The sequence below is a fragment of the Sorex fumeus genome, unplaced genomic scaffold (genome assembly GCF_029834395.1).
Source record: "Sorex fumeus unplaced genomic scaffold, SorFum_2.1 ptg000193l, whole genome shotgun sequence".
In the NCBI taxonomy this organism is placed as follows: domain Eukaryota; kingdom Metazoa; phylum Chordata; class Mammalia; order Eulipotyphla; family Soricidae; genus Sorex; species Sorex fumeus.
The window spans coordinates 800,921-818,585 of record NW_026606250.1 but is presented as its reverse complement, the minus strand read 5'-3'; the positions used below and the strand labels follow the sequence as shown (position 1 = coordinate 818,585).

At 43.5% G+C, this 17,665-nt stretch overlaps 1 protein-coding gene across 1 annotated transcript in view; it reads left to right on the top strand.

Moving 5' to 3' along the window:
- SYCP2 (synaptonemal complex protein 2) overlaps positions 1-17,665 on the top strand; it is a 62,339-nt gene that overhangs the window by 20,717 nt on the left and 23,957 nt on the right. Inside the window, exons 14-22 of the mRNA XM_056108128.1 lie at positions 3,962-4,110; positions 5,736-5,810; positions 6,235-6,378; positions 9,287-9,386; positions 11,005-11,162; positions 14,283-14,352; positions 15,220-15,229; positions 16,415-16,446; positions 16,577-16,893. Coding sequence (XP_055964103.1) covers positions 3,962-4,110; positions 5,736-5,810; positions 6,235-6,378; positions 9,287-9,386; positions 11,005-11,162; positions 14,283-14,352; positions 15,220-15,229; positions 16,415-16,446; positions 16,577-16,893 — 1,055 coding nt within the window. The remainder of the gene's footprint in view (positions 1-3,961; positions 4,111-5,735; positions 5,811-6,234; positions 6,379-9,286; positions 9,387-11,004; positions 11,163-14,282; positions 14,353-15,219; positions 15,230-16,414; positions 16,447-16,576; positions 16,894-17,665) is intronic.

The following is a 17,665-nucleotide window of genomic DNA, read 5'->3' as shown; positions in this document are numbered from 1 at the left end:
CTCTCTCTCTCTGTCCCGCCCCTCTCTCTCCCCTCTCTGCCCATAACTTCCTTTGCAGTTCTGATGGCCAGAGCGCACACACAATTGGATGCAGTGCTTGCACACTTTGTTCTGGAGTAGGATGGGCAGAAATGGTAGCTTGGATGGACACAGGCTGCTGTGAGCGTTTGCCGACACTCTTGTCCACCAGCAAGATCCCTACCCTGGTACAAATCTGCGGGGAGGATGGCCCGGGGAGTGAAAAGTTCTGCAGCAGTGCTCGTGGGAAGTGGTTGTAAAGTGCTGTCCAGCTTGAGCTTCCACAAACTCCATGTTACCGTTTCCTCCCTTTCCCTCTCCTCTTTTCCCTTCCCTTCCCCATTTCCTGTCCCTTTCCCGTTTCCCTTTCCTTCTCCCCTTCCCTGTGCCCTTCCCCCTCCTCTTTCCTTCCTCTTTCCTTCTCCCTTCCCGCTCCCCCCCTCCCCTCCTCCTCTGGGACAGAGAAGCTCCCGTGCGCGAGACCTTTGCACACCTCTCCTTACGTAGTCCTCATCAGCTGTTCCCTCCTCTCCTTTATGTCCTTCTCAAGGAAGTGGTACCTAGGTCTGGGTGTCTTCTCACCGGGACCGCCCTGCTGGGGAGGCTGGGTGATGTTCTGCAGCCCTGGCCGCGCATGCCTGTGTGGGCGGGCGGGAAAGCTGGCCGAGTGCTGGCTTTGTCGGCCAGATGCTGTGGGCAATATCTGAGTTTTCTGCTGGACGCTCCGCCATACCTGGTGGTGCTCAGGTATCACTCCTAGGGGTTCCGGGGCACCACGCTGTGCCAGGGGTAAAACCAGCATGCCAAGCCCGACCAGGTGCCTTTTGAACCATCTCCCAGCCCAAGGCCTGCATTCTTAGATGAATGGATTTCACGGATTGTCCAACAGTGTGAACACTGTGGAGATCAGGCAGTTGTTCCTAGTAAAATGAATTTCTGTAGTAAGAGACTGAAGAAATGGGAAAGCAACAGTGTAGGTTAGACCCTTTTATATGCAGTTTGTAGGAATTTATAAAGTAATGCCTCTAGATTTAAATTTTTTTCAGCATGTTGCAGGAGAAAACATATACTTTTATCATACACGTATTATCTACCGAAATCTTTTAAAATACTGAGGTTAAGATTGTATAATTCAGAAATGTTGATCTCTATAAAAATCACTGGGTTTTTATAATAACAAAATAGGAAATATCCTCGTATCCTCAGTAATACTGTTAATTAATTACATAGGCAGTCAGAGAAAGTGTGAAATTTCAACAAAGATCAATGAAAACTCTAGCAAATACTAATACATTGTTTTGTGAATATTCATGATCTATGTGGACAGTACTTGGCACAAAGCATAAAGTGCTAAGCTTGAGGAATTGTAATATTGCACCATATTCCTGCATGCAGTGAAGCAAATACTACCTTTGCTGTAAGTTCACAACCAACTGCAGGGAGAAAAGATCACTATATATCAGAGGGAAATAATCAGAAATACTCATCTGGATCCAAGTACTAACCAGGCCCGACCCTGCTTAGCTTCCGAGATCAGACGAGATCGGGCGCGTTCAGGAGTGATAGCACAGTGGGAGGGCGTTTGCCTTGCACGCAGCCAACATGGCCGACCAGAGTTCGATTCCTCCGCCCCTCTCGGAGAGCCCGGCAAGCTACCGAGAGTATCTCGCCCTCACGGCAGAGCCTGGCAAGCCACCCGTGATGTATTCGATATATATGCAAACACAGTAAAGTCTCACAATGTTACTGGGCCCGCTCGAGCAAATCGATGAACAACGGGAGGACAGTGACAGTGACTCATCTGGATCAGAAGTGTTCTGTCAGCATCATCAAAGTCTGATGCCTTATCTTCAGCATCACCTGGACTTTCAGGCTGAAGTAAGAAAATGTCACTGTTGAAACATTACTTTCTTTTCCAAAACTGCCATCAGATGCTTGTCAGCACTATATTTATGCAGTTAATGATTCTCTTCTGGGGGTCCTGGTGATTGTTGGCCAGTGGGCCTCCAGGTGCAGTTCTGCTTGGACCCTGTGGTGTTAGGGATCACCAGGGCCACCCAGGCAGCCCTTGAAGCCACCCCCAGTGATGCTCTGGGAGCATGTGGTGCCATGGGGCTTAGAGCTGGACAGGCCAAGGTGTGCACCTTTACCCCTGGGCTGTCTTATGCCCAAGTCCTCGCTCTTAGTAGCATCAGAGGAGATCCGGGGAAGTCTCAAGACACTAGCTGTGAGAGCAACTAAGATACTTTTTGGCTTAAAAATGCTCAGAAGAATCAAATTTTATAGCCCTTAGGAACATCCTTGAATGTAGGTCACGGAGTGGCCAGAAGAACTTGCCTGAATATAGAGACAAACGGTCCTGCTATGGCCGCCTCTCCTGCAGGACATTTCCTCCTGCCCAGGCTACACTCGGGCTAGGTCTGGAGACTTCCCGTCCATGTCAGGGACCAGCAGAGGCAGCACAGGATGTCAAGACAGGGTGTAGGGGAAAGGAAGTGAATACCTCTTTTAAACTAGAAAGTGCGATATGTTTGTCACTGGTTTGGTGAATTCATCGAGTATAAGGATGTGTCCACCTTGCCGCGTCTTTTCTAGCATCAAAGCTTCTAGCAGATGCTGTTTACCATCAATATCTGTCTCTGTCACGGTCCTCCCGTCGTTCATCGCTTTGCTCGAGTGGGCCCAGTAAGGTCTCCATTTTGAGACTTGTTACTGTGTTTGGCGTATCGAATACGTCACGGGGAGCTTGCCAGGCTCTGCCGTGCGGGCGAGATACTCTCGGTAGCTTGCCGGGCTCTCCGAGAGGGGCGGAGGAATTGAACCCGGGTCGGCCAGGCTGGCTGCGTGCAAGGCAAACGCCCTACCCGCTGTTGTATCAGTTGAGGGTTTAATAGAAGTGTTTTACATATAAGTTCATGTCTGGAAATATATGTGGAGTTAAAGTGATTTTTCTCAAATTGAGAAAATACTTTTCTCAGATGTATTTTAGGAATATTTATTAATAAACCTTTAGTGTCTAGAATGTGTGTAATGATTTAGATCATTGGTTATTGGAGTTCCCTGTAATTTATGCAAGAAACAGTGAAAACAGAAAGGTAAATTGACTTATTTTGTTTATGTAGGTAGCTAGCATCAAATTATTAATCTGTATCACTGTCATCCTTTTGTTCATTGAGTTACTTGAGCGGGCACCAGTAACGTCTCTATTCGTCCCAGCTGAGATTTTAGCAGCCTCTCCTTACTCGTTTTTCTCAACACTGCTGTATTGGAGGCTCTTTTAGGGTTAGGGGAATGAAACCAGTTGTTACTGTTTTTGGCATATCAAATATGCCACAGGTAGCTTGCCACACTCTGTTGTGCAGGTGGGATACTCTCAGTAGCTTGCTAGGCTCTCTGAGAGGCATATATATATATATATATATATATATATATATATACACACACACATATGTATGTACATATATATATTTCCCTCTATGATTTGTTGCCTACTGTCTGAACCCCATTAAATATGGTGTGGTAATTATGGAAAATGGGTAGGGAGTGTCTTGTGATATGTTGTGCGGCCGCAAAAGCAGCTGCACAGTTCAGGAATATGTTCACTCCTACGTGAGGCTCAGCCTGGCGTGTGGAAAGCGGCCTGGAGTGTGGCGGCAGTTGGGTGGTGGAGATCGGCTGCCAGGGCTGGGTCCTTTGGGGTGGAAGAGTTCTCACCCGCCCCCGTTTGGGGCGCCCTGAGTGAAAACAGCCTGGCGCAGAGTTTATTTATTTATTATTCATTTTTTAATCTAGTTAAATTTTAGAAGTTAATTCTGTTTCAATATGCTGCATGCTTTTATGCTACATTTTAATATACTGCATGCTTTTCTCATTTATAGCAAAACAAGAGACCAGTATTATAGAAACAAATATAAGCTAATCATTGTGATTTGTTTGTGTACAGTGAGAGACTCGAAGAAACTGCTGACCATAAGCCTGAAAAATATAGTAAAAATTGGTAAAAAAGAAGGAAAACAATTGCTTTTGTATTTTGATGTATCATTAGAAATCGTTAATGTGATGCAAAAAATTTTTGGTGCAAATAAATATAAGGTAAGTTTTAAAAATATTAAAATATTTTTATAATTCGGGGCTGGAGTGATAGCTCAGTGGGTAGGGCGTTTGCCTTGCACGTGGCCCAACCCGGGTTCGATTCCCAGCAACCCATGTGGTCCCCCAAGCCTGGCCAGGAGTAATGCCTGAGTGCATGAACCAGGAGTAACCCTTGTGCATCGCTGGGTGTGACCCAAAAAGCAAACAAACAAATAAATAAATAAAATATTTAAAAAAATATTTTTATAATTCTGGGAACTTTCAGTGACTTGGGAATAATTAGTTTAAAAAAATTCTTGAAGCTTTATGTCAGTTTTTAGTCCTTTACATTGTATTGGGCTGGAATGATAGCACAGCGGGTAGGGCATTTGCCTTGCATGTGGCCGACCTGGGTTCAATTTCTCCATCCGTCTTGGAGAGCCCAGCAAGCTACCAAAAGTATCCCACCCGCACGGCAGAGCCTGGCATGCTACATGTGGCATATTCGATATGCCAAAAACAGTAACAAGTCTCACAAGGGAGACGTTGCTGGTGCCCGCTTGAGCAAATCGATGAACAATGAGAGGACAGTGCTACATTGTATTATGGAATGGCCATCAGATTATTAGCCATACTATTTGAGATACTGGTTATCAGAACTCAAAACGTATGGTCAAGTTCCTCAGGTATTTTAAAGACACAAAGCCCTAAGATACTAAATCTTATGGAAATTATGGAATAGTGGCTTAGAAGAAATAAGTGGCTGGCCAAGGAGTAAAGTTTAGACATCAAGGAAAGAGAATGTTCATTAAGAGTCGAGTTTGTAGGGCTGGAGATAACACGGTGGGCGAGACGCTTGCTTTAGATCAACCCGGGTTCCATCCCCAGCACCCCGTAAGGTCGCCGAGCCTGCCAAGAGTGATCCCTGAGCACTGCTAGGTGTGGCCCAAAAAACAAACAGATACAATTGGAAGGAGAAAGAGGGCTGAAGTTCAGGTTGATATTAGATCATGTGCTGCTTCTCAAGATTGCAGGTGATACTACAAGGTGTATGTATGTTCCACAAGGAATCGAAGATAACAGTTCATGCTGGGGGGAAGGATTGTGTCGACACGTGTGGACAGTGTGTGTTCAGGTTACCCTGACCCAGAAACCCTGGGCCAACTGGCTTAAAAAAGCAGACATTGATTCCTCACTGGGCAGGCAACTGGCAAGTCTGTGGTTCGGGGTGCCGGCCGACTTGGAATCTGGGTGGTTTGTAGGGACTTCTTTGGACTGACATAGTGAAAGGGGCCGGGGAGCCCTTTGGGATTTCCTTTGGAACGGCACTACTGTCAGTCCGGAGGGCTTTGCTTCCAAGGCCACCTCCTAAGACCATTTCTTGGGAATTAGGTGCCAGCCTAGGAAAAAATTTTTGGGAAGGGGGAGGGGAGAGAAAGGGAACACCCCATTCTGCCAGTGCAGTAGATTCATGTTAAAACGTTCAGTGCTATGTTTGTGAGGGACCCTGTCCAATCTGGCACATTAAGAAAGCTTTGGCTACTGGGGAGTTACGGAAGTTTTTGACAATTTTGGAAGGAATCAAGAAACAATTGCAGTAAAATGGAAAAGAAAATGATACCATGTTGAGTTTTTTTACTTTTTAGGATTTTAGCAGAAAACAAAGCAATTCTGTTGCTAAAACGTCTGTACATATAATTTTCGATGAAGGTGGATCACAGGTGAGTCTAAATTATTCTTTTATCATCAGACTAATCCTAATAATGGCAGTGATGGAAGTTGATGTTGGAGGGTAAATGCGCACAAAAGATCCAAATACAGAGTGTGCTCCAAATAAAATATGTGAGTTTTAAACATGTTGTTAATAATTTTAGCAGAGAAGTAGCTATTACTCAACATCAGTTTTAAGAACTTTGAGATTAAAAGTATATGCCCTTCCACTTGTGCTAAAACTTGGCTCAGGCTACTCACATTCGAAAATGTGGGTGCTTCACATTCAGCCCCTTGATAGGATGAACAGTCATGATAGCACACGGCTAGACGATGGAAAAAGACTTGACCTTCGTAAGTGTAAGGTGAATGGGAGCTTCTTAGAAAGTGATTGAGAACTTTTTCCGATTTACTTTTCTCTACTTTTTCCTACAGGTTCTAGTGCCAGACAGTCAAAATTCTTCAGCTGAAGTACTCTCTAGTTTGAAAGAAAAATCTGACTCCCTAAAGGAAGTTGCTGGACTTCCACAACATACCAAAAATAGTAATCAAGGGGACAGAAGAAATAATCAGCCTGAGGTAAACCTGGTGTTAAATAGACATTTATAAAGCAACATACATTGAATGATTACCATAGATCATTACATAACAAAGCATCTAGCATTTATATATTAATTGCCACCATCAGTGACATTTTAGATATTTTTCTCTGTCTTCTACAAATATAAATGAAAGATAATGTTTTAGCAAATTGTGTTTATATGTCGGGACTAGGTATAAAGACAAGGATTCTGAACACTTGCAAACTCCAAATTAGAACCAGAGAGGAAAATGGCTGCTGTTTTTAACATTTAACCTTGCTGTTCTGTCTTTGTATTTGACTGTGAGGTAGAATGCAAATTTACATTTTTTTTTCAGTTCACATGAGGAAAGAAAACATATATTCGCTTCTTATCTTTCTCCAGATTCTCCTTGAGACTCTCCTCTAGGTCATGTCCAGGAAACCATTTCTCCGCCATCTCCATGACTTGCGGTGACATTTGGTATTCCAAGTAGCTCTCTCTTCATGTCCTCCTCTTGGTTTCTCTCTCAGCATTTTAATTTTCGTTCTACTTCTAGTACTAATCAAAGATCCTTTCCCCACCTCCAGAAAGTGTATTTGCTCTCACAGTTTAATACCATCTGTGTCTTCTTTCTGACAATGCATCCTTTAAAATGTACCCATTTCAAAGTTTGGAGGTTATATCTCTTTACCCTTCTCATATTTCCTTTTGTACTTCTCCAAATTTTTCCCTTTGTCTCAAATCTCTTACATCCTTGAATGATGCTTTTATTACTTTTCTGATGATATTCTTGATTTTCAGCCTCTTTTCCCCCAAATCTGTGAAGAAGATGCCATGGTTGTTCTTTCAGGTCTTTTTCTCACATTCTCTCTTCCTTATTTCCTCTGCCTTTGGTCATTTCAGCCTCTTACTTAACATAGTGAACTCCTGACTTGGTTCATATGGTCTGCCAGTCTCTTCGAATGCCAGGACCTTCACCATTCTTCTGCTTAGAGAGCTTGTGGTCTCTGTGTTTATCCCACTGAATCTTAACTTTGGCTCAAGGGACTGGAGGGATGGTACAGTGGTTAGGGCACTTGGCTTGCACGCTGCGGACCCGGGTTCAATTTCTGGCACCCCGTAGGTCCCCTGTGCCCCATCAGGAGTGTTCTGAGTCTAGAGCCAGGAGTAAGCCCTGAGCACAGTCAGGTGTGGGTCCAGAACAAACAAAAACGAACTTTGGCTCAATTCTGCAACACTCCATAATCCGGATTTACTCTGTTGAAGTGTCACACATCTTAGGAAGATTAGTTGTTTTTCCTTCGTTCCAGGTCACGTTCATTCTTCCCTCCACCTACATAAACATTCTTTTAACCTTTCATCTCACCAAAAGGACTCTTCTGTTTGCAAGACATGGTTCATTTTTGCTTTTCATAAAGCTTCTTATAATTGCTTTTACTAATTTGTCCTTTTTTAATGGTAAGCTTTTAAGCTCTCCTATATATTATTGCAAAGCAGTGTCTCTTATTCCTTTTACCTTTTATGTTTTCTGTTAAATTTTAAATGTCATCATTCCTCTTAAGCAGATCACAGAAGCCATTTTCTGTGTCTTTTAAAACACTCACTGTCACTATAAAACAAAGCTCCTGGAAGAGAGCTACGCAGTATTCCTGGAGCGACTAGAGATCACCCCAAAAGCCTCCGTCCCTCTCAGAGAGCCCGGCCAGCAACTGAGAGTATCCCGCCCGCATGGCAGAGCCTGACAAGCTCCCTGTGGCGTATTCGATATGCCAAAAACAGTAACAATAATGGGTCTCATTCCCCTGACCCTGAAAGAGACTCCAATACGGCAGCTTTGGGAGAGACGAGTAAGGAGACTCTGCTAAAATCTCGGGCTGGAACGAATGGAGATGTTACTGGCGCCCACTTGAGCAAGTCAGTGAACAACGGGATGACAGTGCTACAGTGCTATGACAGTGCTACATCAGAATCATCACTTGAGTATTTATAAAATGCAAATTTTTAGGTCCTCCTTAATTAAATCATAAACTACGGGGCAGCTCTGAGCACACCGAAGTCCGCAACACTACGCTTTCAGTGAGCAGAGTCATTGCTTTCACAGTGGTCTGCGGCCCCCGTAGGAGCTCATTTTCTGGCTTATCTTAAATGCACTTTTCTACAGTGTGCCAGACCTTTCTTCCATGCCTTGTCTGTGTGTCTCCAAAACAGCATCCGTATTGTTTCCTTCATGGCAGGTGTTCTGTTTTCAAACGGATCCCTTATGTCTTTTCACAGCGTGCTGTCCTCTAATTCACGTATGTGGTGCCTCTGTAGCTCTTCTCCACTGCAGCCCCTGCCTCTGCCTCGCAGCTGTCCTTGCCCCCAGCAGTCTTTCAGAAGAAGGTCGAAAATGCACGCCTCTATCAGAACTGCCAGTCTGTGCCACCAGCTCTCAGGGTTCCTACGATTACTCCAAAAGCAGGATATCTTCATAGAGTATTAATGCAATTTTTAAAAAAGTGGTTTTTGAAGAATGCTCACTTCTTTGAAGATATACATCGATTTGTGCCTGAATTCTTATACCTAAATTTATCCACATGAAATAGAATAGAAATTTTGTGTCATCGGTTAAGCAGATAAATTCAGTACCAATAAGATCAGCTCAGATAGAAAAGAAAGATGATCCTCTGTGCCATAAGCCTGGATATTCTGTGAGTTTTCTTTGAAATCATCTTTTACTTACTTGGGCTACGTATTCAGTAACAAACATTAGCGGTAAGACCTTCAAGTCAATCTAAAGCACAAACGTTTCTGTATATTATGTTTGTGGTAAAATCGCGTATATCTTTTGCATGTAGTCAGTGTAAAGTTTATGCATAAAATTAAAGAATATTTAATTCCAGAAGGGAATATTTGCTTACTTTGGGTGTTTCTCATGGTTTAAGATCATTACACCTAGCAAAAGGAAAATGTCTGAAGCATCGATGATTGTTCCTGGTTCAGATAGATACACCGTGAGAAGTCCAATACTCTTAATCAACACGTGTAAGTTTTATAGCCTTAAAATATGTCATTTTTTTCTTTTACTTGGGCCAGACAGGGAACATGACTTCCAGGCTTTACTCAAGGCACCCAGAAACCACTCCTGGTTACTTGCACAACTGGGCCAGAGGGTAGTATGCATCGCTCCATGATGCTGGGAGTCATCAGGACCACACAGTGGTAGTGGGGACTATGCAGTTCTGGGGGTCAAATTTGAGGGATCATGTACTAAAGGCTTTTGCCCCTCACCCTGAGCTATCTTCCCAGTTCGTTAAAACATTATAGGAAGATTTGTGTATGTATACACACTCACACACACACACAGAGGTTTTGGGGCCACACCCAGCGGTGCTCAGGACTTCCTTCTGGCTCTGCCACACAGTCACTCCTGGCAGCTCCCTGGACCACATGGGGTGCCAGAGATGAAACCCAGGTCAGCAGGTACAAGGCAAGCCCCCTACCCTCTGAACTGTCACTTCAGCCCCTATAGTAAGTATATATTTTAAAGTGGGCATAAAAAATTGTTGTGAGGGCCAAACCCACAACAGTTTTTTAATGTGTGCTTTAAAATACAGTGACTCGGGCGGGAACCTGGGTCGGTGAGTGCTTGAGCCCAGCACAGGGCCATGGCCAGCACTGCAGGACAAGTGCCTCACGCCGTGAGCCGCATCACATGCTCTGAGGGACAGAAATTCTTCAAGGAAATTCTGAACATAATCGACTGAGAGGATAAAATTGGGATATAAAAACTAATCAAAGATGGGCCACAAATTTCTTATGATTGGATGAAAACCATAATATATTCACATAAATACGCAAAATCATGATGTCTGGCTCTGATAACATTGCCGTTTCATCGGAGGTGGTAGAACACAATGGTTAGAATATTTAATTAAGCTGCTTAGACTTGTTCCCTATTCCCAGGAATGTTCTTCATGGAGATTATCCTCCAGCTATATTTAGAGTCAGTTTTCTTTCTATGAAGCGGAACTAAAGTATTTATACTTTGTAGCATAAAGTAGCAGTAATTCAACAATAAATCTTGTGAAACAGATAGTGATTGGGATCTTGAAAGACTAAGTAAAAATGAGGAAATTCAATACTGTCTATGAGGTGCTACAAATGAAGTATTAATATTTATGACCATTTCATACCCTATTGTTCCAAAAATCCCATTGCCTTCTTGTCATCTTAATACCTGATGGTTTCCTCAGTCAGATTCAATAGGTCCACAATCAGTTTTCTTATCACCTTCCTTTCCATTATTTTCCTTTATTTCTTTTCCTTTTGTTTGGGATCACACTCTGAACACTTTGGGACTACGTACAGCTTAGTGTTGGGTTTGTCAGGTTTCTTCTCAGCAGTATTCTGGAAATAATGTGCTGTGTAACAATTTTGCAGGACTTCACTGCAAAATATGGAGTCATCTCCCCACTTCATGCTGCCTTACTTGTTTTAGGAGCTAGCAGTCATTTCCAGAGTCATTAAACCAGAAAGCAGGGAACCACTTTAGAATGCCTTTTTTTTTTATCACCTTCTTCGTCTAAAAAGTGCTTCAGTAATGGCAACATATAGCTTTAAAAACACTGCACATTTATCACTCTTTCGTCATCTGTTTTAGCAATAGCAAGAAGAAAAAGAAGTAAATCACCACTGCCAGTGATGAGATCTGTAGAAAAACCTGGTGTCTCTAAGACGTTGGAAAAGAAAGTAGATAATGCTGTGTCAGTGAAATCCAGATCATCTGAAGGAAGAAAAAGAGGCGATCACACAGACAAAGTAACTTTGTTTGAAAATCATTTTGTAAAATACTTTTTATCAAATGATAGAACTACTGAGCCGGCTTCTTTTGCAAGCTGTGAATGTGTCATGTTGTTAAAACCTAGGTTTTTCTTTCAAGCTACAACACACTGTCCTTGAAAATAAGGTCCTTCTGGTGTAGGACTCGTTTACTGTGCTAACGAATTTTAGTGCTCTCTATTCAGTGTGATTCTGAGTTATACATTTGGCAGTAGAGAAATTAACTCGCCATATTTCCTTATTCCACAAATTGGTATCTTCTGATGGGAACGTACTGGCTAAGAAACGAGCTACATATGGACCTTAAGATCTCAAAGTCCAGCGTGGGAGTTAGATAAGCTGGTGATAAGATTGTCCAAGTGTTCTCAGATACGCGGACATGGTGCAGTGGGATTCGTGAAGGGAGAGATCGCTATCCCGACAGCTGGAGGAGAAGGGTGTAGCAGGAATACTCTTGGAGATGGAGGACAGATGGGCTTTTGAGGGATCACTGAAGATGAGTGAGCTGGACATCGAAGTGGAAGACATTCAAGAGGTGAATGGGCAAGAGGAGAGATTTCTTGGAGAAATGGGAGGTCCATGCAGATGAGGCACCCAGAAAAGCTCTGCTTTCTCGGAAATGTGAGGGTAGTGAGTTTCCCATGCTGATATATTGAAGTAAAGATTTGGAGTAGCCATCCAGAGGTCTTGAAGAGGGCTAAATGTAAGTTAGGAAGTTGTGTAGGTACAATTGAAATATGATCTATGAATTTTACCAAGGCAGAAATAAGTGGTTTTTTTTCAAATAAAAATTAGCAGTCCTAGTTTTACAATATAAATTAATAGAAGTTGGTTTTAAAATTTTTTTTATGTAGGAGTACTGCTATTTATTCAGCCACTGATTATTAGCTGATTGAATTGTGCATGAACTCCACTTTACTTTTTTTTTTCATTTTCTATAATTTTATTTATTGGATCACCATGAGAGCAGTTACAAAGCTTTTGGGTCTAAGTCTCGGTCATACAATGAAACACCCGTACCATCAACAGTGCCCATTCTCCACCCCCAACAACCCCAGTATACCCCCATCCCACACCCTCCCCCGACTTGTGGGGCAGATGATTTCCACATTACTCTCTCTCTACTTTGATCACATTCAATATTTTGACACCAGACCCACCATTATTATTTGATATTTCACCCCAACACTCATATCTGCTGAAAAGGTAACAGTAGACAATTTGTTTTCTATCGCTGGTTATAAATAACGTGATGTCGCGTGGCTGCAGTAGTGACTGCGTGATTTTGAAATTCCGAAATTTTAACACTTAAATCTGGAGGGATTTCTGCCAAAACCTGCTGGGTTCCGAGATTTGCTCCTGAGTCTCTGGGATCATGGCCGTTAAACAGCTTGATCAGGGGCCAGAAAGGCCGTTCGTGGGTGATGACTTGGGGTCTCGTTGGGGTGGGGAGGACAGGACCGGCTCCACCCCCATCCCTTGAGGCCCAACAAGTTTTGTCACTGTGGGCCCAAGCCTGACTGTCAATGGCCTCTGGAGGATGACAGCCACCGAGCCACCAAGAGGGAGCAGGCGGAGGGACAGCACCGAGCCGCCAGGGGGAAGTAGGCGGAGGAATGACACCCTTTCCCCCCTGGGGTGGCCTGGCGACAGTAACCTACTGCAGGGTCCGGACGCATTTCTGCCAAAAGCCGCTGGGTTTCGAGACTTGTCTCTGAGTCTCTGGGATCATGTCCATTAAGCAGCTTGATCAGGAGCCAGAGAGGCTGTTCGTGGGCGATGACTTGGGGTCTCGTTGGGGTGGGGAGGACAGGACCGGCTCCACCCCCATCCCATGAGGCCCAACAAATTTTGTTACTGCGGGCCCAAGCCTGACTGTCCAATGGCTTCTGGAGGATGATGGCCACCGAGCCGCCAAGGGGGAGCAGCAGAGTGACAACATCCTTTCTGCCCTGGGGTGGCCCTGCGACAGTAACCTACTGTGGGGTCCGGACACATTTCTACCAAAAGCCACTGGGTTTCGAGATTTGTTTCTGAGTCTCTGGGATCATGGCCGTCAAGCAGCTTGATCAGGAACCAGAGAGGCCTTGCCTCCAATTATATAGCTGAGCCGGAGGTGGTCTGTGGGTGTGTTTCCCACATACCTAACTTTTGGCTCTTCACTTTCTTGGTAAACTTTGCCCCAAATTTTTGGGGTCTGGCCAAAGGCACAGCAGCAATTTTGGGGTATCTGGAAGTCTGAAGGCGCCATCAGGCTGCTGATGTACTCGTCTCACAGGTACAGGTTGACCTGCCGGCGGCATCATACCCCCAGGTTTTAAATTTTAAATGACAAAGTAGCATAGGTTTGAAGGAAAATACAGACATCGTTGAACTTGTCCCTATGAGAGTTTCCATTATAGGGTTGCTGTTTCTCAGGTGTGTGCTGTGGTCTCTGAGTGTGATGAGAAGCATTCGAAACTCTGTTGGCTTATGGCAGGGACTCTTGTGACGACTAGACACATACCCGCTCGTTAGTGAGCCGCTGACCTCCCAGTAAGGAGAACTGCCGGCTGGAGAGCAAGGAAGGCAGCGGAGGGGGCAGAGCATCCTAGAATAGAGGGTAGAGATTTCCTGATAGTAAAGGTCGTTTTTGGTTTATCTGTATTAAGTATGTTTGGCCATACAAAGAGGGAAGCTAATTTCAGGAAAATTGGCTGTGCAGTGGCCAAAACTTTTGCCATTTATTCCTAATTTCTGACTATGTGAGTGACCAGGTGGAGTCAGTTGCATTCTGTGAGCAATAGCAGGGGATGTACCATTGATGCTACAAGAGAGTGTGAGATAAAGCTGAAAGCAGAATTCGTTTTCCAGCTAGCAGTAATACCTGAAATAGTGTGGAACCCTTGGCCTTCTTAAGGAATCTCATTTTCTTGTGTCTTCGGATAGGCGGTATTCTAGAACGGACGTGACTTTCATGAAACAGATTGAAATACTGTGCAGCTGTTAGTATCAAGGCACATTTATTTTAGAAGTTTTAAGCTTTTGTACTTTGACTTTAAAAAGCTTCTTTTTACGTAATGCTTCAAGTTTATATTTACATATCTCTTATGTTTCTAGAATGTGAAACCTGCTCAGATTGCTGAAAAACGAACCAAAAAGGAGACTGAACTTCTAAACCAAAATTCTAGTAAGCACTTTTTTATTTGATTTTTGTCATTTAAAGATATGTGTATGTGCATGTGGATACTTGATTCACCCACACCAACTTCCATTTAAGAAAAGTAACAATTTTAGGGACAGGCTGAGGGGTAGGAGGGATACTGGGGACGCTGGGGAAGGGATGGGTGCATGCACATTATGGGACTGAGACACAGTCATGAACAAGTTTGTAACTTTGTATCTCACGGAGATTCAGTAGCCTTTTTAAAAACAACAAAAAGGTAATCTATAATTAATGTGTTGGACTTTGTGCAAAGAACTTAGAGTTTATAATAAAATATAGTCACCTTTTTTCCCAAAACGTTTGGATCTGACAATGGAAATATGCGATCGATCTCTTCATCCCAGTATTTGGACCTAGACCCAATTCTATACCAGTTTCCTGGCAGTTTACCATTGTATGACCGAGACTTAGACCCAAAAGCTTTGTAACTGCTCTCATGGTGATCCAATAAATAAAATTATAGAAAATGAGAAAAAAAAGTAAAGTGGAGTTCATCTCTATGGGAAAATGAACATGATGTAACTTGGGGGCGCCAGAGCAATAGTACAGCAGGTACGGCTTTGCCTTGCCCTTGGCCAACTAGGGGTCGATCCTTGGCACTCAGTATGGTCCTCTCAGCCTGCCAGGGAGTGATTCCTGAGTTTAGAGCCAGGAGTGAGCCCTGAGCACCACTGGGTGTGGCTCAAAGAAACAAAACCCGAAGACCCGCCCATCTCCGAGGAAACAAAGGGGTGCTTGAAGAAAGGGGGAGAAAAGAAAACATCACTGTTTTTATTAATTCAGGAGAACCCCATGATCCTGCTTCTGAGTCACGGGCAGCGGTGAAAATAGGCGACACAACGTAAGTATGAGAAAACCTGTCAGATCATTTAGTGTAAATACACTTTTACTATGAATGGATTTAAAAGAAAATATATTTATGTTCTTAGAACTTAATGTTTATAGCACTAATCCTGTCTCAAGTATTATAATGGCACAATGGAGAACAGTATATATTCTTTTCTGTATCAGCCAGTGAAACCCTTTTCAAACTGAGAATTCAGTGATACTTTTATTTGCTTTTGAGGGGGACCACAGCTGGCAGTGCTCAGGGCTTACCTCTGACTGTACTCAGGGTCCACTCCGGGCGGGGTCAGGGGACTGTATGGGATGCTGGAGACCAACCCAGGTGAGCTGCCTGCGAGGCAAGTGCCCTCCCTGCTGAACTATTGCTCTGGCCCCATGAATGAGATTTCAATAATGTAAGGATGTGAAGAAGTTAACCTAGTTTAGGTGCACATTGGAACTGCTAAGATACGCGAGGCATATTTAGAAGATACGAAGATTGTAGCCAGTAATGGTGCTTATTTTGTTGCAGTGCAATGGATGGAACCCCTGGCCTCACAGATGCAAGGCAAGTTTCTGCCACTGAACTGCCTCCCTGGCTGTCATACGGGACATTTTTATACTGACCCTACCCCCGCTTCGTCCCTCTGTAGATGTTGTTGGGATGTCAGGGGGTCTCACAACTGCTTAGCAGGTTACATTACTTTAGGTGTGGGACTTACACGTGTTCCCCAGGGTGCACTTTCCTTTCGTTGCCGTGATCACCAAAGGTTGCTGCTCTGGGTGCTGTGCTCATACATTGCTGTGGTGCAGTTAGGAATTGCTCGCACGACTGGGTTCCCAGATAGCCTGTGCTCAGCCAGGGGCAGGCGCTGGGACTGACTCCGGCCTCGTGCTGGCACACCGGCACTGTAGTCGCGGAGCCTTATCCAGGTTCCTGGACACTTACCTAACCTGACCCATTATCACCTTTTAATTTTTACCAAAATTTATGGGAATATTTTCATGCTTGACCGGTACAAAATTGCTATCAGTAAATATCAACAAAATAAAAGTCATAGGTTCATGTTTTATAATATACCGAACAGGTGATTTTCTTTTCCAGGTTATCAGGTGTGTTGAACAGCTGTGGAAATAAAATGAATTCCAGATGTGCATATTGGACACCCTTAACGAATATTAACCTGTGCCAAAACCAAAGAAATACTTCATCAGGACCCACTTACAATCAAGGTGAAACAAAATTCTCTCTATATAATCTAATTCAGAGAAATACTCATTTCCTGAAATGTCTATTTTTTATTTTAATGATTTTCATAATTTACAGTTCATTAATTAACAAAGATTAATTCTTTCCTACTAGAAATTGTTCTTCGCAAAAAACTTCCTAAAGAAAAATCATCCTCTTCAACATCTAATGATAATTCTGAAGAGACGGGAAGAACACCAGAGAAGAAAGAAATAATGAAACAGACCAAAAGAGATAAAGCAGAAGTTTGGAAAAGAAACTGTCAGCAAAGGATAAATCATTCTAAGCGTTTAGAACATAAAAAGTTGGAAAATACCAGCCAGAATTCTGACTGGCACATTGAATCAGAAACTACCTTTAAATCAGTACACTTAAATAAAACTGTTGAAGAGTCTCTGATCTATAGGAAGAAATACATAGTGTCAAAAGATGTGAGTACTGACGTTGGGAGCAAAGCCCTGCTAGAAGTGCAAACGGTCGTAGTAGGCAATTGCGGAAAGGCTTGACATCTGAACTCAGTCGCTGGGTTTTCAGACAAGCAAGAGGGCAAGTTCACTAGGCGTGTTTTGTTTCTGCATGCTGTGATACTAATGAGCGTAAGAAATAACACGTGCTTGATAGGATGCTGCAGATGTAGAATTTCCGATCACTGCTCTCTATTCCAAGTTTGAACTTGGAGCCCGAAGGTGCCTCTCCTTGCCCCAGCATCATTCTTGAAAAGGCCGGCTTTCTCTGTCTTTGTTTGTCGAAGGCAAGGGCACTGTATTTGTTTGTGTTTCATTTCGTTATGTTTTTGTGTTTACTTCTGGGGTGTTTCTCCTTGTTTTTCTTCCATTGCTCAATGTGCCTGTTCTTTCACCGGTGCCCACTGTCAGCCTGACACCTGTTCAATTCCTCCACCCCCTCAGAGAGCCCGGCAAGCTCCCAAGAGTATCTCACCCACACGGCAACGCCTGGCAAGCTCCCTGTGATGTATTTGATGCCAAACAAGTAGCAGGTGTTACAATGGAGACATTACTGGGCCCGCTAGAGCAAATCGATGAACAACGGGAGGACAGTGACAGTGACAGGAGTGGGGAAAACAGACACTTCCTTGTTTCTGACCTTAGTGTGAAAATATCTAGTGTCCATTAAGAATAACATTAGTTGTAAGTTTAAGGTAAAGGTAAAGGCCCTTCCATTGTTCGTCGATTTGCTCGAGCG